Source organism: Marmota monax, unplaced genomic scaffold (assembly GCF_021218885.2).
Source record: "Marmota monax isolate L192 unplaced genomic scaffold, Marmota_monax_Labrador192_F-V1.1 WCK01_AAM20220418_F8-fsc00003, whole genome shotgun sequence".
NCBI lineage: Eukaryota > Metazoa > Chordata > Mammalia > Rodentia > Sciuridae > Marmota > Marmota monax.
Genome location: NW_026694084.1, coordinates 29,579,472 through 29,606,753, shown reverse-complemented (window position 1 = coordinate 29,606,753; position 27,282 = coordinate 29,579,472). Strand labels below are relative to the sequence as shown.

Here is a 27,282-nt window from a genome sequence, read left to right as displayed (position 1 = left end):
GTTGATTTTTTTTTAAAGAATCCATTAAATTATATAGTGCCTAAAACAGGTGGGCCTGACACTCTGATCGATTGTCAAGCATCGCAAGTCAGGAGAGAGCTGCCTTGGCAGCCTTCTTGGGGTTGAGTGGGTGTTCGTAGGTGGGGAGCCGTGTACCGTACCCCTTGAGGAGAAAGGGGACCCTCCTGTTGTTGCTAATTTGGTGAAGACTGAAGTGAGGCTCCAAGTGAGGGTAGATACGTAGAGATTTAAGTGGTTCGAGCTGTTGTGAATTCCAGGCACGTTCATGGCGGGGTTGAGTACGCCACCGTGCCATTTGCTTACGAGTGGCAGACAGATTGTCTGACACTGTGCTCCCGGCTGCCTCGGTCAGTTCCTGCCTTCACTGTGGTTCATGGTGAGATGCAGATGGCATCCACCTGGGCAGGATCTGCACCCAGGACCATGAACGTGGGACCCCAGCCTGGAGTGAGTGAGGGCCTGACTTGCAGGGCTTTCTCCCTTCAGACACCGTCCCCATGCCTGCCCCCCGCCCCCCCCCCCCGTGCCTTTCTGTGGAGCCCTTTATATGTATGACCTCATTTGTTTATTTATTGATTCAGCTTTGTTGTATAAAATTCCATGTCACACAAGCCACCCATTTAAAGTGTACAATCCACTGGTTCTTAGTACGTTCACAGAGTCATACAACCATCCCCACAGTCCACTCTAGGGCAGGATGGAAACTCTGTGGCCATGGCCATGGTCCCCAATTCCTGCCCCCCACCACTCCAGCACGTCCCGGCCCCTGGCTTCTGTGTCTCTATATTTACCTATTCTGGACATTTTGTCTCCCACCTAATTCTAATTATATATCATTTGGTCACCATCTCCCCATCCCTGCCCCCCCTCGATAACCACCTGCACCTCTGAAAACCTCTTTTTGCGAGGTCAGCTTTTGAGGCTCCACATGTGACTGAGGTCATGCGATACTGGTCTTCCTGTGCCTGAATTTTTTTTTTTAACATAACGTTCTCCAGGTTCACCATGTTGCTCTTTCTGTAGCCGAGCAGTAGTGCTCTGTGTAGATGCACCCCATTTTCTGTATCTGTTCATCAACTCAGGGACACAGTCGATCCCATGTCCCAGCTATGGTGAATGGTGCCGCAGTAAACGTGGGATTGTAGACGTCTCTTTGACACCTGTGTGGCTTCGTCTGTTCCTCACGCCAGCCCCGTGAAGGGATGATATCCCCACAAGCAGACTGAAAGGCCTGCCCAGCGATGCTCCCCGGGATTCGGTGCGGGAGATCAGACTCCCACATTTCTCTTCCTTGTTCCTTTCCCGTGTTTTCAGTGCTTACTAATTGTCACTGTTGGTGAGGGGATGAAATTGTCCTAATGATTATCATTACAAGGAAAGGGGATCTGAGATGCCAAATGATTTCCCCAGTCAATTATAGTCAGGGCAGTGGGTAGAAATCAGGATGCGGTGCTCCCTGTCCAGGCCTTGGGCCAGCCTGGCGTGTTCTCGGTGAGTGTGCCCTTAATCAGTACTGGTCATCTCAGCAGCCTCCTCTGGGGGTCCCTGGAGGGGTGGTTGGGCCAGGAGGGCCTGTTCCTCATGTCCTTCTGCCTTGTAAAGATGACGGTGCCTTTGGCTGGAAGTAGGGCGGGGTTTCTGAACATGCTCAGGCTTTTCAGAGAGCTTCCTGTCAGGTCTGTGGATCAGAAACAGAGGGAACGGCTAGCTAGGCCGTGGGGGACCTTGATGCTCTTGGGGATGCCGCCGCTGTCCCTCCAGCCAGAGCTCTCGAGGACTCCGATCTCAGCTTAACTCTTCAGTTACTTGGATGTAGAAGTGGAAGGCGTGTTCATCTGTGGGCTTGATAAGAAGATGATAAGTGCATTAGCGCCAGGATTGGGACCCTCCTGCCTCTTGGTGGGCCTGGGACGGTGGCCTGAGCGCTCTCAAGGTTTTATTGAGCATACGTTTATGCACAGTGCTGCTCTCAGGTTGCAGAAACCTGCAGGGCACAGACAGGGGACGGAGGCCATGTGGTAACAGCACCTGTGGCAGGTGCTGGTTGACAGTCACTCAGGTGCAGCTGCCAGAGGGCCTCCTCCAGGAGCCGGTCGGACAGGATTCAGCCCCAACGTGCACACCCTCGCTCAGTGTCTCGTGGGAATAACCTGAGACCTGCGCTTGGGCCAGGCAGGTCTCATGTGCACAAATACAGACCCGGTGGATGCAGCCTAGCCCCGTGTATGAAGCAGCTTCAGGGTTTGGGTGCATTGTGAATTCACCCAGGTTCACTGCTCTGGTTGGCAGCACCTTTAACTTGATGTTACATTTTTTTAGAACAACTTTATTGTTTTCATTAAAATAAAAACAAAAAGAAAACAGATGACCTGAACGTAGAAGAAAGTACAAGAAGAAAGCCATACAGTGGTCCAGATTTTAGCTCCTGGAAATGACCCATTTTAATGTTTGATGAGACAGTTTATTAGATATCTCTGTGACCATTTCAGACAGAATTGATAGCTAGAGAAATACGTAAATAGATAGGTCATTTTACAATAAGGTGTTACTTCAGTGCATATTAATTTCCAAATAAAATAATATCTAATTCTACTTTCATTTGACAAAAGAAAATGAAGCTAAGTTTGTACTAGTCAGCGTTCTCTGGCGGAACAGAGCCAATAGGATGGGAGCATAATTATACGAGGGGCATTATTAGATTGACACACAGGATCAGAAGCTGGATAGTCCCACAATGACCATCCAGGGCTGGGGAGCTGGAGGAAGCAGTAGTTGCTCATCTAAGAAGCTGGAGCCTCAGAATAAGAAAGACCAGCCCGAGGCTGAAGGCCTAGAAGCCCCCTGGAGAGTCACTGGTGAGAGTCCAGTTTCCAAAGCTGAAGCAGCTAGAGTCTGATGTCCACAAGCCATGGCACCAGCAAAAAACCGCACCTGCACAAGAGTAATTGACCTTGCACACCCTGGTGGGCTTCTGGCCTCTTCTGTTCCATGTTCAGTCCCGGTCTCCAGGCTGTTGGATGGTGTGGTCCACATTTAGGACAGGCCTCCACCCTCAGTTTGCTGACCTCCTGCCAGTCTTCTCTGGAAACTCACTTGTAGACACACTCAGGGTGTTCTTTACTAATTTCTTAGGTGTCTCTCAATCCCATCAAGTTGACAGTCAAGATTAATCATCACAGAAGAAGTACTAAAAAAGAAAGAAAAGTTTAAAAAGTCGGAACTCCTGATGACTTCTTTCACCACAAGGAATTAGGTTTTCTGATGTCCCTGTGAGACAGTTGTTCTTGATGGTGGTGACTTTGGTCGGTCGCAGTTGTAGACAACTTTGATCGGGTTTCTGTGCTGGGAGAGGTGGTGAGGGGCTTCATCGTAGCTTTTTCCTTCTCCCCTTAAAACCCAAACCAAGGGGCGGCATGTTATTTGAACCTTATTGAGCTTCTTAAAATGTATCTTCTCTTCTGCAACCGTAACCCCCCGAGCATTTGGTCTTAGTTCTTAAATGACTTGGTGCCACACACCACACCTTTAACCACAGTTTCCCCTTTTCTGGTTGTTTTTTGAGTCGCCTCTTGGGGAATTGCTTTTATCTCAATAGACATTTAGTGTATATGGGCAGGAGGTGTCGGACTGGGCTGTGGTTTGCCCTGGTCAGAGCTACACCTGCAGATTTGAGTTTGTGTCTGTGTACTGTACTCAGAAGACCGAGGGAGACCCGATGGATTGTCTGTGGGATAGTGGGGGCGGGGTGTTCAGCAGGGTCCTCTTCTGCAGGGGGATTGGATTTGTGTTTCGACTGTGAAAAGATGTCAGTGTGGAAGCAGGGTTATCGATCTTCACTCCAAGGACTCCCAGAGGGTTAAAACTAGGGCTGCATGAACATCAGCGCAGGGTGTCTAACATAGGCTTTCCAGGGAGGGTGATGGGTTCCTTGTCGGCTGAGGGGCGCTGGGGAACCACCTGTTGCCATTTGGGTGCCAGCCGAGTGGCTATGTTTCAGTGACTTTCCAACCTTAAGATTCTGATAGTCTAATAATGCTTCCTGTTGGCCACCTGTCCCCGGGGACGAGTCCCAGTCGCGCTGATTCCCTTCTCCTTGCTGTTTGGGACAGAGGTGAGAGCAGCCAGGGCCATGTTGCATGAACAGGTAGCTCAGGATAGTGCCTTAAGTGTTCTGTGCATCTTAAACTGCACCCACCATCTCCTGGCTCACGTGCGTACGTGTTAGCTTCTGCCAGCTAGTTCTGGTCAGTGTCTATAGCATTTGCAAGATGACAAGGACGGAGTACATTTTAACCCCCTCCTGGGGCAAGGCATGTATAGACAGCTGGGCAGCATGTCCTAGATCCTGCAAAGGAAGATCGCGTCCCTAGACCCTGCCCTGCGTACTTGGAATTGGGTGTTCTGTGCCTGTTGGAATGGGTGTCTGTCACAGTGTCACTTACTGATGGCTTTCTTTTGTTGCAGGGGAGCTATCCAGTTTGGGAAGACTTCATAAACAAGGCAGGAAAGCTGCAGTCCCAGCTGCGGTAAGTAGGAGCCAGGGCTCCGTGGAAGAGGACACTGTGCTTAGAGGAGGCTGCAGTTAGGGGCCAACAGGCAGACTGGGGTTAATTTTGGAAGCATGACATCTAGAGAAGCGTGTAGTGGGCTCTGACTGGAGCAATACCACCCATTAGCCATGTGGCCGGCCCCGGCTTCCCATGTGTAGAATTGGACTCACCTGCCCTGCCTCAGGAAGTTGAGGGTCCGGCGTGTAAGGCAGCAATGGGCTACATTTATGTAGTGCTTATTGTATGCTAGGCACATGTCATCCTGTCTAAGTATCACAACCCTACAAGGTAAGTACCGTCATCAGTCGCATTTTACTGATGAGGAGATGGAGACGCAGACATGCTACTAGTAATGTCATGCCACTAGAAATGACAGAGCAGAGATTTGAGCTTGGGCAGTCAGGCTGTGTCCAAGTTCTCACCCCTCTTATGGCCTTTGCCCACGCAGTGTCTAGTTCTGTTTAGGTGAATGTCTGGACATAGCCTATCTACAGAGGCAGATGTGGACTAGTGATTGCCTGGGGTGAGGGGTGGAAAAGGAAATTGACTCTACAAATAAGAGGTGTCTTTTGTGGGTGCAGATGTTCTAAAATTGGGTTGTGGTGATAGTCGAGCAACTCTAAATTTACTAAAAGTCATTGAATCGTACACTTAAAAAGGGAGCGTTTCATAGTATGCAAATTATGCCTTAGTAAAGCTGCCTGGAAAAGCAAACAAGATCTGCTGATCTGCTCTGGGAAGCTATTCTTATTGCCTGGTGTGCTGTTTCCATAGCATGTGATATGATAGAAAATAGCATCTTGTTGAAACTCCACTGTTAGTTCAGTGCAGACAGGACTCTGTGCCTTGCGGGTACTCCATGAAGCAGGGAACATTTAAAAAAGGAGTTACTTGATGACCCCCATTCATAAAAGTTTTGGGTGGACAAGGATAGTTTGAGAACAGAGCAGGTCAGGAGGTGTTTTCTAGATTAAAGAGCCACCTGGATGACAGACAGATAAGGGAGGAATGGTGTGACATTCCTGGGCCTCTGTCTGAGCAGAGATTATTGTTCTGAGCTTTAGCAGTAAGACTGGAGGTTCCATGGCTCCCCTGTAGGGAGAACTGGGGAGGGGTGCATGTTTTCCCTTCCATCCCTGCAGCTTTGAGTCAGGGCTGGTGGCTAGGATTTGCAGTGACTCAAGTGGGCCTCCAGGTGCACGCTGGCCTCCAGAATATGGCGCCTCCTCCAGTTGTCCAGTCCTTTCCGATTTTTCGGCTTAAGAACTTGTAATTACATTCTGCTGATGCAACCTCCTTGGCTCGGAATTCAAGGTCTTCAGCTGAGGCCCTCGTCAGCCTCACCTCACTGAGCTCTGTCTACTCCCCCACCCGTCTCCACCAAGGCCACCATTTATTCCATCCTGTGGGAGCTCTCCTCCTGCATACAACATTGAAACACATTTTCCCCAACTTTTTCCTGTCTGGTCTCCTTTAATTTTCTGACCAGGAAGATGGTTCTGGTTCTCTTTTGTCAAGGAGGATGCTAGGGCTTAAAGCCTTGAACTCGTTAGCCATCTTGAATATGGCAAGCAAAACTTAATCTTACCCCATGGATACAAGGTATATCTTATAATTTTTAATGACATGTAAGCCTCTTTGTTATTTTGTCAAGCTGCTAGTCTATGGCTGGGTTTAACTTTCTGTGTTAGAGGAGAAAGACTGCAGAAGCAGCCTAGAGGCCTTGATGTGTTCAAGCTGGATCACTCCTTGCCGTTGGTGATTCCCTATTTACTCTGTGCCCTTAGAGAGGACCAAGAAGTTGTATGACAGTGTCAGAAAGTACAATATGACTGCCATTTAAAAGCTCTTAATTCCTCAAAATTGGCCATCATCCTAACTTTTCTGGGAGCCCCAGTGACTATAATATACAGGTCTCCCCCACAGTTGACTCTTGAGATTTGTATGATTGGCAATGAGTTGAATGAGAATAAATCAAAGCATGTGTCAAGTATTAGTTGCAAAACAGAATGAGGTATTTATAAATTCTAGGAGGCTTGATAAAGCTAACTTTTGGAGAGTTTGCATTTGATATCAACTCTTTGAAAAAGTATGTTTCAGAGTAGGTGTTTTTGTTGTTGTTGTTATTGTTATTTTGGTTTTCTGTGTGTGCATGTGCATATAATTATTATTGAGAATTAACGTATAGAGTTTTCTTGCTCTATTAGAAGTTATCAGACCTCATTTTGAAGTTTGGCTCTGAGGGACAACTCCCAGCACCTTCCATAAATCTTCTGTTTCATAGCCACGGTTGCTATGTTTTAAGGCCATTTCTCTCCTTTGTCTTCCTTACTTTCTATTCTTACTTTAGCAACTTTGCTTCCTTAGGAATGCTCAGTAGAGATTAGATTCATGCAAGAAATTCTTGAAGATTAATACTGATCTCTAAGTTCAGTCATGAGGTCCTCGCTTGCGAGCTCTGGGCTTACTTGGAGCCTGTGGTACTGGCCCGTCCTTTTCACTACTCTTCCTCATGTGACAACTTAGGCCACAGTGCTGGGATCCAGTAGACCACACAGTACCCAAGAGGATGTTCAGAATCCAAAAAAGTTTCTAGGACAAAAAAATGAGAACAGTAAATTCTCCTCATTCTCAGCTTTTTGGAATTCGGAAGGCACAGTTGAAATTGCATCCTAAGGTCGAGGAAGCAAGACCTTGGTTTCATTTTAATTGGAATGCAGGGAGGAAAGTCGCACTGCCAGGGTCTTGGCTCATAGTAGTTTGAGCCGGGCCTGTGAGTCACGATGCTGGAACACGAGTCCCAGCTCCTGTGTAAACTAGTGATCTTCAAATTCCCTTTAGATCTGTGGCCTCGATTTCCTTTCTCTACGGTGAATTGTTGAACTCCATGGTTTCTTTCCAAGATTGAGTCCTTTGCCCAAATCACGTGTGTGTGGATCATTTGCCTAAAGTTGATTTCCCCTGCATCAGTTATATTTCTGATGATGTTTTTTTATTTCAGGTAGAAACACCTATCTTTTCCTTCCTTGTACAACTTTGCCTGGTAGTAATTCATAGGGGAAATGGAACGAGAAGAACCACTTGGATTGATTGATGAGCGCTGAAGGAGCTGGACACTGTAGTGTGTAGGGAACGGTCAGGCTGAGTGGCCACGGGCGTCCATGCCCAGGGACTTGTTCCTCCTGGGAGGTTCCATTCTTTCTGTAGCAGCGATTGCAGCCTTTGAGCTGCAGTGAATTAGCCATGCTGAGCCCTCGCTCACGCTTTTGTTATCTGTTTGCATTTCAGGACAACCGTAGTAGCAGCAGCTGCCTTCTTGGACGCCTTTCAGAAAGTGGCTGACATGGCCACCAGCACACGAGGTAAGCAGATGGGAGGCTGCTGCCGAGCTCCCCGGATTCTGCACATGGGCCCTTCCCTGGTGGCTCCATGAGAAGACACAGCTTAAGTGTTCACAGCTTAGCTGACTCATAGTTTTCTTTTAAAAAAAATTCTGTGGGGTTACACATATTAGAAGTTGTACTAGTTCCCCAGATAATCAAGCACATGCGAAGAAGAATGAAAAATAAAGAAAAGGAAGCCCTGTTCCTACGCGGGGGGGGGGGCTGACGTGTGTTTTGGTCACTGTGTGCTGAGCTGGCTGTGGAGTCTGCAGCTACACCCATTGATGACTTTGCTTTTCCCTGCTGATGGCTTGCGCTAGGGTTCTCCATGATCCCTGTGGAGTGGGGAGCGTGGAGGTGATCAGTAGCCCCTTTTCTGCGTTCCCACCAAACAAGGAACCCTTGTACAATAGGTGCAGTATGCGTGCGTCTCCCACATTTGACTGTGGGCCCTTTGAACTATCAACAGTGATAGTTTACATCGGAGACCCTTTACATCGGAGACCCTCCCCACCCCCCAAAATAAAGCCCAGAACAGAGTTGATGTTTAAAGTATGTCAGTTAAATCAGTGGACACAGGGAAGTATTTTGAAACAGACGTAATGGTTCCAATGAATACAAAGAGTCTGATCATGCGTGGGAGGTATAGGAAATGCCCTCTGCCCCATACCTCCATCTTCAGGGCTCAGCACTGCCAGCAACGTGTGACTCCCTGCTCTCGGCTCGGCTCCTGCCTTCTCTCTTCTTTCTGCCTCTTGCTTGCCTCGTCTTTCCTTTGTACTAACAGTACGTGCCTGTTCTCATCACTTGCACGGTGACATTGGGGAGTTTGGGAATTGCTCCCAGTCACTTGAGAGTTTAATTTCTCTGAAGCTCCCCCTGTGAGTTGCTCCAGTGGTTCTCAGTAGATGCCCATCTACCACGGGTACTTAATTAAATATTCCAATAAGTTTGCAGCACAGACACTGCTCGTGCATTAAGAAACTCCCCCTCCTTTTATCACAGGACCACAAAAATCAATACCTTACTCTCCGTGTCCTGGAAGAGCTTGCAATTGAGTGGGGAAAGTGAGACGTGTAAATAAAGAACGTCAGTGTGGAAGGAATCCGTGTGGTGTGGTGTGGCGTGGTAGTGGTGGGAGAGGGGAGCACAAGGGGAGTATTCAGAAGGGGCAATTAACCTGGCTCTGGGAATTGGGGAGGTTTGCCCAGGGGAGGTGACAGTTCTCATTTCCAGGATGCCAAGAGAGTTTCTGAAGGTCCCCTCAGACAATGTGACGGAGACATCAGGGCTGTGGTGTCTTCATCTGGTCTGTTAGCTTGGTGTGGATCTTAACCAGTCTCATTTTAAAAGCCCATTTGAAAAATGATTACCTAGCTTATGTGTGTCTGTTGTAGAACTTCAATAAACGTAACTGGGAGAGATTTCACATGCAGGCTACTGTTGACTGCCGTGGGCGTGGCAGAGTCTGCCCTGTTGTTCTTCTAGCTCAGCAGGATTTGCAGCTGGGTTTGTCAGCTGCATCCATATCTTTCTAGAAGAGCCCCCAGAATGTCCTTTTTTTTTTTTTAAATGCTGCGCTACTATTTTGAAGAGCTTAGATACCTGGTATTGCATTTTTGAGGCTGAGATGCATGATGCTTTCATAGATTGCTGTTGAATTATTATAGATCCTGCAGAAGGACTAGAGAGACATCCCCTGATTATCCATAATTTCCTGTGGTAAGAACCTGAGTTTTTGAAGAAGCTGCTCCCAGGGTGGTTCTTGGTGGGAAGCTGGAGGGCCTGGAAATTCTCATGCCTCCCAGGGAGGAAAAACAGAGCAATTATTTGTGGGAAAAGAAACCAGAATAGACTCTGGTGGTGATAGGGGTAGAGGAGGAGTTTAGAGGTGATATATTTGATCAAAGACAAATCATGTCACAGTGAACAGACCCCAGCGTTGACATAATTTTAAACTTTCGTTTGATTTCAGGTTGTTTTTCGCAATGCCAGAACACTGTGTTTAAAATCCATATACACTAATACTTTCCGTCAGCCTGGGAGTGTGGGAACTCTCGTAGGAACTGTAGAATGCATGGTTCAAGAAAGAAGGGCTGTTTTATAGAGATGATAAGAGAAATTCAGATGCACTTCTTGTATGTCAACAAGTGTCAGATGTGATTTGGAGTCAATTTTTAGTTAAAAGTGAAAAAATATAGAACACATTCTTTACTGTAAAGGCTTCAAATAACAAAGTATAGGCAGTAAAATCTATCCTCATCCCTCCCAGGGTTGGGTTTGGTGTCCTTTTTTTGCATATCTCAACAAACACATCTGGGAGAAAAATAACAAAGTGCAGAATAATGTGTGGAATGATATATGCAGTAAGAGACATCTGCATGATCTCTTTCAGAAGTTAGCCCTTGGGAAACATCGTTCCAGGGCTTTTATTTCATACTACGTTGTAATTATCTGTCCCTGCCAGTACCTGTAGGTCAACCTTGTGCTTTGTGGTGGACAGGTGGAATTTCAGTGTCTGGATGCAGCACACTTCAATTATTGTTCTGCTGATGGACATTTAGTTTACCTCCAGGTATTTGCCGTCACAGCTGTGCCAGGGTGAATGTCAGTGTGTACGGCTCAGTGTGATTATTTTTAATAGTGCGTGCATCACCAAGGAAATGATGAATCTGTAGAAAATGCTGCAAACTATTTTGGTCAGATGCAAGTTTGGGCTTAAGGACAGAACAGGTGGTAACTCTGAGTTGGCAGTATGATGTGTCCTCTGCTCAAAGAGTATCCTTAGTTCAGACTTTTTTTTTTTTCAACTTTTTTTTTTTTTCGAAGTTGTAGATGGACAGAATGCCCTTATTTTGTTTATTTTTATGGGGGGCTAAGGATCAAACCCAGTGCCTCACACATGCTAGGCAAGCCCTCTGCCACTGAGCCCCAGCCCCAGCCCCAGTCCATGGTTTTGCGTACAGTCTATCAGTATATTTGTTTGAGTCCCTCTTGTCAGAAATGAGTCAATAATTGACTCAGTGGCATAGCAGAACTTCTTTCTTTCTGTCACTTAGGGCCTGCTGATCAGCCTCTGCCTCTGGTGACCACCATTCTACTCTCAATCCTGTGACCTCCATGTTTTTATATTCCATATATGAATGAGATCTCATGGTGATCATCTTTCTGTGCTTGGTTTATTGCAGTTAACATAATGACCTCCAGTTCCATCCATGCAAATGATGGGGTTTTGTTTTTTTAATGGCCTAATAGTATTCTACTGTGAATATGTACCACAGTTTCTTTATCCATTTATCCATTGATGGGCATTTAGGTTTCATTGTGGTTCTGGGATGATGCATATTTAGTTTGTTTCCGTTTTTGACTATTGTGAATTGTGCTGCAGCAAACATGGGTGTGCAGATCTTCAATACTGGCTTCAGTAATTTAATTCCCACCAACAGGGTGTAAGGAAGTGCCCCCTTTTCTCTATCCTTGCCAACACTTGTTGTCTTTTGTCTTTCTAATAATAGTCCTTTATTTAAATTTTTTTTTTAGTTGTAGATGGACACAATACGTATTCTTTATTTTTATGTGGTGCTGAGGATCGAACCCGGTGCCTCCCACGTGCAAGGTGAGCACTCTACCACTGAGCTACAGCCCCAGCCCCACACTAGTCCTTCTTACTGGAGCGAGGTGACATTGTGGTTTTGATTTGCATTTCCTGGATGAGGAGTGATGTTGAGCATTTTTTTTCATATACCTGTTGGCCATTTGCATGTTTTTGCAGTTATTCTTAAGGTGTGTCTTTTTGGACAGGTGTCCAGAATTTCAAGCTTTCAGGTTTCTGGTTTCCAAAATAATAGTGTTTTGTATTGTTTCCCAAAGGAAAATTCTTTGAATGGTTTTTGTCAAAGGTTTAGCGAATTTTTTGCACTAGTTATTAGTAAAATTTACTTAGGAAAAACTTTTAAAATGAGTCAAAGGGCAGAATCAGATCTAGGCATTATATACCTATTGTTAAACAGAATGTAGAAATAGGTAAGAACTGTATTTTGTCCATTGTTTTTTTTTTTTAATTTGTTTTTTGCTTTTTTGATACTGGGCATTGAACCCAGGGGTGCTTACCCACTGAGCCACATCCCCAGCCCTTTAAAAGGAAGGTCCCCCTTTTCTCTGTCAATTCTCAATTATTGTTCTGCTGATGGACATTTAGTTTACCTCCAGGCATTTGCCATCACAGCTGTGCCAGGGTGAATGTCAGTGTGTACTGCTTAGTGTGATTATTTTTAATAGTGCGTGCATCACCAAGGAAATGATGAATCTGTAGAAAATGCTGCAAACTATTTTGGTCAGATGCAAGTTTGAGCAATTTTTTCTTGTTGTTGAGTCAGGGTCTCACTAAGTTGCTTAGGGCCTCACTAAGCTGCTGAGGCTGACTTTGAACTGACGATCCTCCTACCTTAGCCTCCCAAGCCAGTGCTGGCATTATAGATGTGCCCATCTGTTCATTGTTTTTAAATGAAAAATATAAGCTGGCTATTATCATATATATATATATATATATATATATATATTGTGATTAATAATTAAGCTATAATGGAATTAGAGTTGGTTAGCACTGGACATAGTTCCCTATTTTGTTGGAAGACCACTTTAGAATGAATATATAATTTGTGTTAAATATGAAAGTACATCTTTTTTTCTGGATTATTGGTTACAAAAAAATTAGTTTTTAGTTATTCATAATGTATAGAATCCCAGAATTTGTGGATCAGGGTCTCTGTTACATGGCCTGTCTTAGGAGTGGAGAAATATTTGGACTGACTGGTGTCCATTTACCTGGGTTATTTTAAAAAATAAGGAAAAAATAAAAGAGAAATTGAGGAGATTAGAAAGGCCTCTTATGTGTCTGGTCCTTGGCAGAGATGACCTGTGTGGGGAATTCAGTGGTTGCGCCTGTGGCCTGGCCTCCAGGGACCTGTTTCGTGGGAGCCAGGCACGTGGCAGATTGCCTGTTAGTCAGCACTGGCCCTTCATGGCCACTGTGTCACTTGGCTTGTGTCAGCAAGGGACTTTCACCAGTGTGGTGTGACTTTCATTTCTGATGCCCCAGTGAGCCTCTGGAATTGCTTCATGGCTTTGAAAAACCATCTTGGGAATGTGCAGATGGTGACACACCAGACCCCCGGAGGGAATTGAAGGGGCTGGGAGGAGGGACGTGGATCCCGGGCAGTCCAGAGCATCATTGTTTTAAAACATAAGCATGGAGTTAATTCTGAAAATCACGAACGATAACCCTTCTTGAGTATTGCCTTGGACTAGGCTTTATTCGGAGTGGTTTATAAATCCAGATGCCTTATCAGCCCTGGTTCCTGATTTTAAATGTAGCTTTGGGCCCGCGAGACACGTTAAATATGGATGAAGCCAGACAGTATGATTTTCCTGTTCCCCATTGCCCTGGGACCTTCCTTCCTTGCCCTGGGAGGAAGCACTGTTCACCAGAGGAAGGTGGAAGGAGGGGTTGGGAAAGGAGTACAGAGTAGGGATGGGTGTTTGGGTGGTTTGGTCTCTCCCACCTGGGTGGGCGCGTGAGGAGGGTGGTGAGTGGAGCTGGAGCTGTGAGACCTCGTTGGGGGCCCCACTGTTAGATGTGCGCTTACTTGGTGAGCCTGGGTCACCCAGGCTGGCAAAGGAGACCGTTGTGCCTTATGCTGGGTAAAGCAGACATGGTCCTTAAAGCGCCCTGTGTCTTCAGTGTACGTTAGGTATTTTTAGCATGGATTTTGTGAAATGCCACGTTCTGCAGATCTGACAGTGTACATCATCACTCACGAAGTTGTCTTTCAAGTACACATTTTCGGGGCCCTGCCTCACACCTGGGGAGTCAGAATAATTGGATGGGACCGGAACCTCTGATGTTTAAAAGCTTCCCAGGAGGTCTTCTCCTGGGGGGTTTGTTTTGCCGTCAGGTAAGGCCTCTTGCCATCTTGCCATAGCTCACCTGTCCAATGACATCTCTGCCGGTTGCCGGCAGTTCCACCCACAAACAGCTGGCTCTGCTCCTGACCCTTAAAACCTTTGATCCCTTCTGCTTGCATGAGTGCATTCCAGACCCTGGATGCCCTTTCCGGCCACTCTGTGCCCCTGGATATGTTTGAGGATCTGCTGTTCCGAGAGCAGTTTGAGAGCCACAGCACGTGGAAAGCTGTCTTCCCCACAGGAAGTACCCAGGGTCCTTCCTCGGGGCCTTTGTGGCCCACAAAGGGTTTTGCCTTCCTCTGTGTCTTCCCTCCGGTCAGTGAATGCTACAGAGCAGATGCCTGTGTCCCCCTCCTTTCTAAAGAATCCACATTCTCAAATGCTTAGTGTCTGGCATTTAGCAGGGGGCAAATGTTGCCTGTTAAATGAATGGCCACATGCATGCAGTAGCTTCCGCACTTGGGGCCCTGGGTGGGTCCTGGTGAGGAAGCCTGGCCCCTGTGGGAGCAGGAGGCTGCTGGGATGGTCTTGGCCAGATTCTACTTGGGAGTTCAGAATTGGAACCCTGGTCAACTCTCCTGAGGTCTCCAGTGGGACGTGTGACCCTATATGTCCCCATGGCTGAAGGAGGGCCCTGCTCCTCTGGGAGAAGCTCGTGGGAAGGAGCAGGTGGGTGAAAGGCAGCCATCTGCACGTGGCCAGGTGGGGAGTGGGAGGGAATGTTCCCTTCCAGGGGACAAGGTGCCAGGAAGAGGTTTTGAAGCTCCAGCCAAACTGGTCTTGTTTATCCCCAAGTTTTATTTTAACCAGATTGTTTAACTGGACTTCACTGGTCTGTAACTCCTGGATTGATTGATTCCTGTGTTTGAGTTCAGGTGATCAGAGCCTTAGGATTTCTGCCTACGAAGCTTTTCACACTCAAACTGAAAAGAAATTTTTTTTTATTAAAAAAAAGTAATTAAGGTGCCTATGTGTAGGATTAGGAATGAATATTCTTTGACTATTACCTTAAAGCAATGTGATCAGATTCTTTCATTTGGTTAAAAGGTATAATCTGCGCTCTGCCAACCTTGACTGTAGATCATGTGTTCCTTTAGCCTGGCCTGCTTCCTCGTTATTTTTAGTTATTGTCCTTAGGATTCTCACAGGAAGGAATCTAAGAGTGTTTGAGAAACAAGTTCAATTGTCATTTTTCTTGAAGAGCCAAGCTTTCTGGTTCAAAAGACTTAAGGGTAGTATATTAATTTTTCTGGTACTCTTGACTCTGCTTAGGGCTTTATAACATAACACGAGAAATATGAGCAAGAGGAACCTAGCAGAAATCATCTCTTGAAGCCCAGAGAAGGAGCAGTTTTATGAGAAAGTGGCTGGGGGGTCATTTGACCTAGCGCCTGCATGTCGCTGTCATGAGGACTCTTGAGCTCCAATTTCCTAGAACCTGGCGCATCACAGGTGCCCAAGAAACTATTGCTGATCTGTTAAATTTGTTAAAATGAAGCACATTATGGTTTGCTTGTAGAGGAATGGGCCAGCAACTGAATTTTCTTTTTAAATTTTTTTTTGGTTGTTGATAAACGTTTATTTCATTTACTTATATGTGGTGCTGAGAATCGAACCCAGTGCCTCACACATGCCAGGCAAGTGTGCTACCACTGAGCCCCAGCCCTAGCCCCACCAAGCACCTGAATTTTCTGATATTTTAAAATCTGGATCTAGGCATGCTGGATTGAAAATGACCCAGGAAACTCTCTTAAGTTTCAGGTTTGGGGTTTTGAACTTGAACTCTTCATGTGCATTAAGCTGAGGAAGCCTTCAACACACTTTGCCGTGCTCATAGTTATGCTTTGAGAAGTCTCGTTGCTATATTGTAGGTAGGTGTGGGAAGTCAGAACAAAGTTGAAAAACCTAAGAAATAGGAAAATTGGCTGAGCAAAGACAAAACATTTCCCTTTTCTCCTGTCCTTCTTGTTTAGCTTTGAACTGTAGGTCCTGTGCCAGGACTTCACAGCCCTGTGTGCTTAGTTGACACAAGGCCGCCTCTTAGTCTGGGCCAGGCCTGTTCTGTACATAGAATTTTATTTGATAATAGAAGTATTCTACATGTGTGCTGCCCAGGATGTAGCCACAGGTCACATGTGGCTGTTGAGCACTTGAAATGTGGCTAATGTGTCTGAAGAACTGAATTAAAAAAAATCTTTTTTTAGTTGTATATGGACTCAATGCCTTTATTTATTTTATGTGGTGCTAGGATCCAACCCAGTACCTCACACTTGCTAGGCAAGTGCTCTACCACTGAGCTACAACTCCAGCCCAGAACTGAATTTTTTTAAAATGATTTTTTAGTTGCAGATAGACACAATATCTTTATTTTATTTATTTATTTTTATGTGTGCAGAGGATCGAACCCAGAAGCACTCTACCACTGAGCCACAACCTCAGCCCTGAAAAACTGAATTTTTAATTTAAAAAAATTTCCGCTAACTTCACCTAGCCACATGGAGTAGTGGTTCTTGTGTTACGGCGTCTAAGGAATATAACTGTTCTTATAGGAAGGCTTGTTCTGCCTTCATGTAAACATGATGTTTTATGAGTCATCTGACTTATGCTGTTCTATATTAGAAAGCTTCGTTGAGGGCTTCCTGTGCACCTGTGGCTCTGGGAATGTGAAGATCAGTTAAGTCGAGGCCTGGAGTGAGTGGGTGATGGAGGCTGTGGCCTCCATTACCGAGAGGAGAGGTACCTGTGGTTGTAATCACAGTTCCAAACAATGAATGCTCCTCCCCTTCTTTTAACGTTAGGTCCACTTAATGCATCCTTTGTGGACAATATATTCTTTCTAAGGGGGTGAAAATTGGTTCCTGTGGAGGGTTGAACATCTGTGATCAGGAAATTTGAAAACCAGAAACACTACAAACTAAAACTTTTTGAGTGTCAGCATGATGGCCCAGTGCTAGATTCCATATCACGAAACTTTGTCTCCTGCACAAAGTGACTAAAAGATTGTGTAAAATCACATTCAGGTTATGTGCCTTAAGGCCTTTATGAACCATAAATGAGTTTTGTGCTTGGGCTCCATTCCCATCCCCAAGATATCTCATTATGAATATACAGATATTCTACCCCTCCTCCCCCAAATGGAAATCCAGAACAGTTTTGGTCCCAAGCATTTCAGATGAAGGACCCTCAACCTGCTGCATATGCTGATGGTGTGCATATGGTACTTTCGTGTACACACACGCGTCTCTGGCATTGAAACGTTATGCATGGGTAGAATCAGGGAGAGAAAGTATTCAAAAGGCTGATTAGGGGAGTGATAATTGGGGAGAAGCTTGAGAACACTGTTCTCTGGCGAAGGCTGGCTTCTAAGCCAGGTCAGCCTTTGACCTGCTGCTCCCTTCTCAGAACATTTCAGGAATTTTCCTAAAGCTGAGGAGGTTGATTGCTGTTAGCTACCTTTTCTGAAATAAGGATATTTGTGGGGTGGATTCGTGTTATTGGGCTCTGGGGATTTGCCCCCACAGCCAACCCTTTCAATAGTAGCTGGGTTGGGAGGCGGTCAAGACTGGCCTGCCTCCTCCTTGATAGGTGTTCACCATCTATAAATACAGTCTAACTCATATGAGGAACGACCTTAGTGCTGGATCAGGTACAAATAGCTCTTTATTGATTGGACTTTATAGCTGTAATCCTTTTAATTTGATTTTTAAAAATTGTTAGATGAAAGCAGTACTGCTTCAGACTTGGGTGTAGCAGATTCTTGCCTAAAATGACAAAGAAAACCAGATCCCCTCCTCCAGGATGACTTGATTCCATGCACAACTGGTCTTTGTTACACTTACAACTTTGCTGAAGGCTATTGTGGTACCAAACCTTGGGGCTGACTTACTGGAACCTCATTAACTACTGTAGGCACCTCAATCCATCCTAACTTTTTGTGTGACGTGTAGGTATGTGTATGTTTTTAAATGAATCCCTGTTCTAGCTTTTATTTTTTTTTTTGGGGGGGGGGTACTAAGGATTGAGCTCAGGGGCATTTGACCACTGAGCCACATTACCAGCCCTTTTTCGTATTTTATTTCAAGACAGGGTCTCACTGAGTTGCTTAGCGCCTCACCATTGCTGAGGCTGGCTTTGAACTCACAATCCTCCTTCCTCAGCCTCTTGAGCTCTTGGGATTACAGGAGTGTGCCACCGTGTCCGGCCTAGCCTCCATCTTATATGAAGTATGAATGAAAAATCCTGCAGAAACTATTGATATGTAATGTAGTATGATATAACATACAGCTGAATAAACATGGCCATTATTATGTTAATACAGCTTCAAGAAAATTCCTGGGCCCCTAAGCCCTTCTGTATGGAAATTTTAGCGCTGTCTTTGGCTTAGGGGTGACATGCCATTTTAAATGGGCTTATGAATGTGCATTCTGCTTTTCAGTTCTGTTATTTTGATTACTCTTCTGCTCTGATGTGTGTTGAGCCATTTTAACTCAGTAGCACAATAGATCAAGTCATCCATGTTCTGCTTAGGATAAAACAACGTTTTAAGAACAGCCCACATATGTAAAGTTTGTCTTATTGTTGGCCATGTTTGGAACTTCTCATTTTTGTCATGTGCTTCTAGGAAATTCAGACTTGGTATGGAATGTGGGACAGGAGAGTGGCACATGTATTTTAACATTCTTACAAATCACACTATAGATAAGGACTAGCAGTAACAAAGGAATTCCGTGTGTTTATGGATATTTTACTTAATAGATTAAAAAAAAGTAAATCTTGAGCTGGAGGTGTAGCTCAGTGGTAGAGCACTTGTCTAGCATGTGCAAGGCCTGTGTTCAATCCCCAGCACTGCAAAAACAAAAACAAACAAACAAAAAAACACCCCAAATCTCCATTTCCTTGTCCCCCCACTTTTTTTTCCCTTTTTTGGTACTGGGGATTGAATTAGGAGCACTTGACCCCTGAGCCACATCCCTTGCCCTTTTTTTGTATTTTATTTAGAGACAGGGTCTCACTGAGTTGCTTAGCGCCTTGCTTTTACTGAGGCTGGCTTTGAACTTGATCCTCCTGTCTCAACCTCCCGAGCCATTGGGATTACAGGTGTGTGCTGCTCCCCCTTTGCCACCTTTTTTTTTGACCGAGGGAGTTAGGAGGCAGTGGATCGTGCATTTGATTATTTAGATGGGTAAGCACATGTCTCTGGGAGATTGGGAATCATAACTAAGCATTTATGGTGATAAGGTGAGACCCCTCTTCCTCATCCCGGTGATCTTTCCTGGATACAAAATTGATGCCTGACAAAGCCCCTGTCTGGCTGTACAGGTGGTGCAGATCACTGATCCTTGGTTGGGCACCCGCAGTTGCCAGAGATGGCTGTTACTTGTGGTTAACCAGAGCCCCTGCCTGTGTGGCCTGTCCTGAAACGACACTTGAAAGGGGGGTCATCTGCCTTAGCCAGAAAGGAGCTAACCCAGATCTCCCTATTAGAAAAGCACAGCCAGAATCCTGAAATCCTGCAGCAGGGTGGCATGGGGTGTCAGAATGCCACACCCCTGGCACGTGGCCGCCTTTGGGGGGCTGCCCTACTGCCAACCCAGAGAAGCATTTGCTCTTGGTCCGTTCCTGGTGTCTCCCTCTGTTGCTTGAATGTGTGTTCCCAGGCGATGTGTGAGCTATGATGTGTGCCTCTCGGTCTGACCTTGGCAGCCATAATCAATACTGGATAGTGACAGGGAGGTGGGGTAGCAGTGGCAGTGGTGGGGGAAGGTCCTAGCTGAGAGAGGAAGCGTGTCCTAATGGGTGACCGAGTACAGCTGGTTGTTTGTGTCACTAGGCAGTTTACATAATGAAGCCGTTAACTCAGCAGTTCAACCTTCCAGCACACAGGGCTGGCTGACCCTCCTTGGTTGTCCCCATTCTGCCTCCCAATTTCCACCTGAGTCCTTTACTTTGTTTTCTCCGTAGGTTACCAATGCCCCACCCCATCCCACTGCCTCACACACCCATTAAAGCCATTTTTGATAAAATGTCAATTAACATTCATGAAAGAATGCTATGATTTTAGTTCATGCAGGTGAAGCAAGTAATTTTTTATTTTTATTTTTTGGTAATACTTTCTTGTGAAAAATCATTTACCATAAGCCATGAACTTGGTTTCGGTTGCCCTGCCCATCTCTGATAAAAATAACTTTCTGGAATGTAAATGTGAGCCTGAAGACACTTGAAGATGTCAGACCAGCATTTTTCCAGATGGTGCTCTTCTGCCTTCTCTGCTTCTCTGAAGTCCCAGCCCGGAGCACATGTACAAATGTGAAAGCTCCTTAGCATTGAAATTTTCACTTTACCTGCGCACCTGTCCTGTGCTGTCAGAGAATTGTTACGGGGAAATTCCTCAGGGAACAGATCAACAATATTCAGAAAGTCTTCCATCATCAAGAATCTGGCATTGAATTCTCATGCTTTTTTTAGAAATTTAGTTGTTGTATACTACTTTTAGATAGCTTACAGTGAGAATTACCTGTTTTCTCTCTCTCTCTTAAATAATGCTTCGGTCTTTCATTTTTTAAGAAAGTACAGGTGTTTTGCTTTCCTGCTACCTTGTACAATCTTTTCATTTTTATAGGGGAAACTGAGTCTCAGAGAGGGAAGTCACTTGCCCTGGGCCACTAGCTCTTGAGGGGAGAAGGGGACTCCAGTGGGCTTCTGTCTCAGGGTTTCCCTTACCTGCCCCACTAGTCACCTTGCCTTCTTGGCTTCATGGTGACCGTGTTCAGGTAGGGAATGATAACGGCTACGAAAAAAATCATGTCTGCTTTGTGCTCTCAGTCGATCATTATCTGCAAACATTCTCATTTGCTTGTTGTTTGTATGGGCTCTTTGGTCATCTGTTTTTTCCAAAGCAGTTTTCTACTTTCTGTCTGGTCTTTCCTTTGTCAATGGAAGATATTTTCATTTTCTTTTAGCACTTTGGGGTGGGGATTGCTATTTTTGCTTGTGTTTTAATCATTTGTTATATTTGACATAAGCTTATGAACTGTAAGAATAACATAGGCTTCTGTTCATTTACATTGCCTGAGTAGATGACAACACACACACACACCCCACACACAGTTTCATTCCCAAATGTTTACAATTGCCGTGAAACTCCTTTCTAGTAAAAGATAATGCTGTGGAAATCTGCAGCGTTTCCTGCTGTGTGCCAGGGCCCAGGGACCCCGGTTACCATGGAAACTCATATCCAGCCCCATTTGAGCACATTTTACAGTTCAATACAGTGCTGCTTCTTCCTGCCTTTAAAATAGGGGAAGGAGCAGAAGCTGATTGATTACAAAGAAGATGAAAAAATACTGATTCTGTGAAGGCAGAAAGAGACCTTAACATGCACCCTTTTAATATGATTGGCAGAAGTGGGGCAGTGCACAGTTTCCCAAAGATGGCCAGAGGTGTCTGATAAAATACAAAAGAATTGTTGAGTCGGTTGTGGACATCCCCTCCCTGTGCTGCTGACTTAGAGCTTCTCTTTGAGAATGGTGGGTCCGTGAGGCTGGCCCAGGCACCGACTCGACTTGGGTCCCACTGGTTTGTCAGAAGGGCTTGGTGCCAGACAAAAGACCTTCAGCTCTCTGCATGTGCCAGCCAGCCTCTCCTTCCTGAGCTCCCTCTTCCAGAACTGCCTGGAGAACCAAATCCCAGAGCCTGGGATCACTTGCCCTGCCTCTCCCCGAGAGTTGCCATTTCTGCTCGTGATTGCTGGAGTCAAGGCGGATGCTGATGGTGAGAGTGGTACTCCATTTGGATAGTACTTCTCACACCCAAGTGCAGGGTGCCCTGTTCCTGCCAGAGCTGGAGGAAATGATGAGCTGAATACTCCCTGACCTCCCAGTGGTGGTGATCCTGCTGGCCACTGGCTACAGGTGGACTTACAGTGACAGGAAGCCCCAAGTTCTCACTGCAGATGTCAGGTTTCTGTTTAATGAGATCAGGCTAGGAAAATGTTTACATGGGGCCTGTTGCTTTGGCCTTTGTTTTCCAAATGAATTTGTTTAGGGCTGTGCCTCAGAGCCTTTGCAGCCACAGGTGGTTGGGGCTCAGCTTGAACATTTATTTACTGTGGGCCCTTTGCCTGGGAGTCTCTGGGCCAGCCAGTCAGCTGCTTTATCTCAGTCCAGAAAGACCAAGGAACCTGTTTGCAAAGGAGAAAACTGGCTTGGTGACTTGAGGTGACTTGGTTAAAACATCTTACAACCATGCAGCCCTAGGCAGAGCCTGGAGTGCATACAGGTCCTCTTGAGTCTTGCACCTCAGCTGTCAGCTGGATCCATCTGGGAACTTAACCAGGGTTTCTCAACCTCACCACTGTGGCCTTGGGCCAGATCACCTCTTGTGGGGGGGCTGTCCTGTGCCTTGTTAGGTGTTGAACAGCGTCCTGGATTCAGCCTTCTCACAGTCATCGAGGTCATTGCCCAATGTCCCCCCGGGGGCACGCCCGCCTCTGGTTGAGAACTGCCAAACTAGACCTCTCAGGTGTTTTTATTAGGTAATGGACTGGAAGTGAGGCTGTGTTTTTTTTTTTTTTTTTTGAGGTGAGTGTGGAGAGCTTCCTTCACTTAAACGAGGTCTTAAATTATTCATAGCTAAGTTATGATTTTAGAAATCCGAAAGTTGAGGCATTGTCTTGAGAAACCACCACCCTGCCATGTTTTGTATCAAACTCCACAAGGAATCCACATTTCACTAAAAACAACCTTTTTTTAAAAAAATTTAATCAGACTGTCACTTTTTAGTGTGTAAATATGTATCACTCTCATGCCCAGAACATTAAGATAAAGGAGATCTGAGCGGGTGTGATGGGGTGTGACAGACCACTTGGGGCTCAGAGCCACTGGGCTGGGCCTGGCCTGGAGGCTGCTCCGGCCCACTCTGCCCTCACTGGGTGGCCTTGGGTCGGTCAGTACAGTCAACACAGCCCAGCTTCTTGTTTAGGAGATGACAGTCCAGTCGGCCATGATAGGGTGGTTGAAGTGAGAGCTTCATGAGCTGTATATCCCCAACAGCTGCGCCTTGACTGGTGGGTTCTGTTCAGGTCAGACCACAGCGCCTCAGGTCACCTACAGACTCCTGCACTCAGTCCCCATCTCCCATGCCCCTGCTTGGCCGGCTCCTCCACCTGACAGTCTCCTACTTCTGCCATTGATCTGGGTCCAGTTCTCTTGTACCAAAGATGTATTTTGACATTTTTTAAGTTCCCTTGACTTATTTTGTGGCCTTTATTATTATTTGTTTATGATCGTTACAGTTTATTTTTTCACTCATAATTGTTAATATTTACATATCCTAACAGTGTGTGATCGTATTTATTATTAGCTTGTAGATTAGATTTGGGGCATTATAAAGGTGACTTGAAAGCATCTTGGATTTGGTCATCTCCCGGGCGTGTTGAATGTCTCCCCTTCCCCACTCACAGTGCTCCCCTCTCTCCCCGCTGCAAACTCTGCCCCTCTAAGTCGGCCTGGGGCCCTCCATCCTCCAGGAACCTGCCTCTCCAAGGGGCTTCTCCAGCCTCTCTGCTCTGCCTGTCTGCTCTCTCACCAGCCCAGGAGCTGCTTCAAGACTCTGTATTGAGCACGTCTTCATGCCTGGCACGGTTTCTCTTTCTTCTTCTTCTTCTTTTTTTTTTAATATAATGTAAAATTCAGCATGACATAAAATGAGCCCCTTTACAGTGAACAGTCTGGTGGCATTTGTACATTCGTGGTATTGTGTGACACCACCCTGTGAGCATTTTCATCATCCCTGATGCAAACCCGTGCACAAGGTGACGAGAAGGTTCTGGAGATGGGTGGTGGTGACAGTAACACAACAGTGCGAAGGTGTTTGGCACCACTGAATTGTACACTGAAAAGTGGTGAAAATGGGAGGTTTTATAGTAGGGCTTCTTTACCACAAAGAACAAACCTCCCCCAAAACCCACACCCCTGAAGCAATTATTCTGGGTCTCGCCCTTTCTCAGTTCCTGGTCTGTGTTTTGTTCAGTGTTGTACCCTCATCCCCTAACATAGTAGTTGCTGGATAGAACTTTGTTGAGTGAATGTAATGAGTTTTTGCTTTAAATACTGATTGGTTTTTGATGTAATGGCAAAAGTTATCTTTAAGGAAATTTCTTTGAAATGTTTCTTTTTAAAAATAACATTATTCAAAGTTAAAAAAAGTACCTATATATTTTTAATTGTAGATGGACATAATAGCCTTATTTTATTTATTTGCTTGTTTTTATGTGGTGCTGAGGGTTGAGCCCAGTGCCTCACACATGCTAGGCAAGCGCTGTGCCTCTGAGCTACAGCCCCAGCCCTTTGAAATGTGTCTTTAGTGTTTGTTTAAGGGTTTTCTGCTTCTCTACTGATAGCTCCATAGAAATACCTACAAAACGAAAGCTAAGTCTGTAGTTCATCTGTTCACCTCTTCGTTATATTTAATTGATATTTTGGGACGATAATGGTGGAACTGGTCTGTACCTGGTGCCATCTTTCTGGTCATTTGGGAACCAAGAGTTATCAAATCTTTCAGATACATGCACTGACAGTCCAATACATGCACTTTCTTAACATATTGAAGTTTTGATGACTCTTTCTTTTGTGGGAAAGAAAGATCTCTCCATCCTTTTATAGATTAATGTTTCTAATGCAGATTCTTCTTGCAACATGGCCACCTTCATGGAATCCTTTTCTTTGTCCTTCCAACTCTCAAGAGCTTGTTCTTCTCTGTTGCTCTATAATTTATAAAATTGTATTGCAGTTGGCTTGGGTAGAATTTACTTAAGCATAGTTGAGCCTTTTGCTTTTCCTTCTGGCAGAGACAAAAGCGTCATTAATTATGAATATGAATTCCTTTTGAAAAATGACAAGATTGAACATTTCCTCATGCCAGTAACCCAGCTGTCTCATTCTGAAGCTCAACAAAGACATTTTGGGGATGGTTTTTAATGGCCGTGGTATCAGACACTAAAAAATAAGATGCTGAAGAGAATGCAAAGTCATTTGCATTTTGTTCAGAGAAAAAAAATAATGAAAGATTTTTGCTCCTCTCTGACTGTTTCTACCCTTGAGATGCATTTGAGGGCCCTGAGTTTTGCCTCCATGCAGATCAGATGATCATGCTTTGCGCTTGTCACATGCATGGTTCTGTTTGTTCAGAAGATCAGCTTTGGAGAACCCCGAGGCCTGGGTCGCCTTTCACTCTGAGGCAGTGAGGCTCACTCTTGGGTTGGTGATGGGGTTGGGAGTGATGTCAGTAGCCATGGTGCGCTAAGCCCTACCTGAGGGTGGTCACTGGCTCTTTAGTGTGTCACAGGAGTGCATGCACCAGCTCCAGTAACTGCCACCAGAGGTGGGAGCGCTGGGCTTGGATTCCAGAGATGTGAGGCTCTTCCCCACCACTCCCCACTGAGTCCTGAGTGTGCTGTCTTGGTGAGATAGCTTCTGGCTTCCCCACCCCTGTGCCCTGTGGGATTTGCTGCCAGTGAACACAGCAGTCGGTTCCATCTTGTTGGTAAGGCCACGTTGTCATCTCTATCTGCCTGAACTACCTGTGCCGCCTCTGGCAGGATTTGCTAGGCTGGAGATGGACCTGCGTTGTAGCATTCCTTTCCAACATGCCTAGAGCCAGCCCTCTTGGGAATTCCTGCTAAGTCTAGAGCCCAAGGCCTGGTTTTTTTTTTTGTGTGTGTGTGGGTTTATGTTCATATATATACAGGTTGAGTAATCTGTTTTTGAAATGCTTGGAACCAGAAATGTTTTAGATTTAGGATTCTTTAAGGTTTTAGAATATTTGAATACACGTAACAAGATATCTCAGGGCAGAGACCCAAGCGGAAACATTATATATGTCTGCCTTATACACAGCCCAAAGGTAATTTCATATAATATTTTAAATAATTTTGTTCATTGTCATGTATATCCAAAAAGAAAGAATTAAAAAAAGAAAAGAAAAACATAACTTTGTTCATGAAAGAGTTTTACAGTGTGGAATTTTCCATTAGCAGCGTCATGTTAGCACTTAAAAAGTTTCAGATTTTGTAGCATTTTGGATTTTGGATTTTTTGGATTAGGGATGCTCAACCTTTATGTGTGTGTGAGGGGTGGGCAGGTGTTTGATGGCGCTGGAGGCTTTGGAAGGCCTTTATTCTGCATAATTCCATGAACAAAGGTTTCAGGTTCACCATTTCCTTTTCTTCTTTTAATTTAATTTTTATATGAATTGTGGACCTTCCTTTTTAACCAAATGCATTTATGTGTAAGAAACTTTTTTTTTTTTTGGCTTACTTTAAATGAAGATGCTGTAATGCTAAACATCAGACTTAAATCACATGGAAATCACAGGGGCCAGACTGTTCTGTGTGTCAGTTCACCACCACAGAAAACATTAGGACTTCCAAGTTGGTCTGAAGGGCCGTAGGCTGGGAAAGGGAGTGCCAGGATGACCATTTGTCAGTGTCCAGAAAACAGATATCCCTGTTTCAAAGCCCTTTTGTTTTTGTTTTCTTGAGGAATGTGGTTAGGGGTGTGATCTGGCTTGAAATGTCTGGTTAACGCCTCTCTGTGCACCTGTGTGTCTGCCTTAAGGGAAATGTCCCTCCTGGGTCGCCCCCCACCTCTACTGCCTTGTTCTCCCCCTTTAAAGTAGCAGCTGCTCTTTCAGTGGACTGTCCTGAGCTGGCCTTCAATTGGCCAGGCAGCCAGCCTTTGGCCTCTGCACTCTCCCAGGGACATGGCCTCCCCTGCCTGACTCCAGCCTCCTCTAGTGGCATGGCCTCCCCTTCCTGACTCCAGCTTCCTTCTGCCTCAGGGAGTCCAGCTGGCCTGTCCAGGCTCTGCTCTCTCCTCACTCTGTAGGAATGAGTCTGTAGCCTCAGAACCTTTCTGCTCTGTGAGGCTGGACTCCACAGGGCACTCTCCTGGGATAGGCCTCTCCTCCTGCCTCCTGCCCTCCCTACTGTGGTCTCACCTGCAGAGGGGTCACCTGCTTGTTGGGTGACGGGGTCATTCTGGACTCTAGCTGCCTTGCTGCTGCTGCCCTTGGGAGCTGCTGTTCAGCAAGTAGGGCTGGGCACAGCCCAGGAGGCTGCTGGAGATGGTGACGGGCACACATGTGGATAAACAGCCTCTCCAGCCTGCTCTGTTTAAAAACAACCACAAAAATAGTTTTAGTGTAAAACGGGAGAGGGTAAGTTGCTCTACTGTGACTGCCACCTGTTATTAGAGTGAAGGAATGGCATCGCCAGCTCTTGGGACCGTGCTGATTCCGTGCTGCGTGCCTGGAGTGGACTGTGTTGGCCCATCTTTACGCAGAGCCGTTTAGAGGTGCTGCGTTGG

General features: G+C 45.6%; 1 protein-coding gene across 10 annotated transcripts in view; it reads left to right on the top strand.

Annotated features, from left to right (window-relative positions):
- The window catches only part of Mtss1 (MTSS I-BAR domain containing 1), a 154,788-nt gene that overhangs the window by 18,559 nt on the left and 108,947 nt on the right, over positions 1 to 27,282 (top strand). For 9 of the 10 annotated variants that reach the window (XM_058585720.1, XM_058585716.1, XM_046464961.2 and 6 more), the window contains exons 2-3: positions 4,486 to 4,547; positions 7,860 to 7,933. In XM_058585720.1, coding sequence (XP_058441703.1) covers positions 4,486 to 4,547; positions 7,860 to 7,933 — 136 coding nt within the window. Of the gene's footprint in view, positions 1 to 4,485; positions 4,548 to 7,859; positions 7,934 to 13,542; positions 14,234 to 27,282 lie in introns of those variants that run through there. The other variant, XM_058585719.1, reaches the window with a different exon arrangement.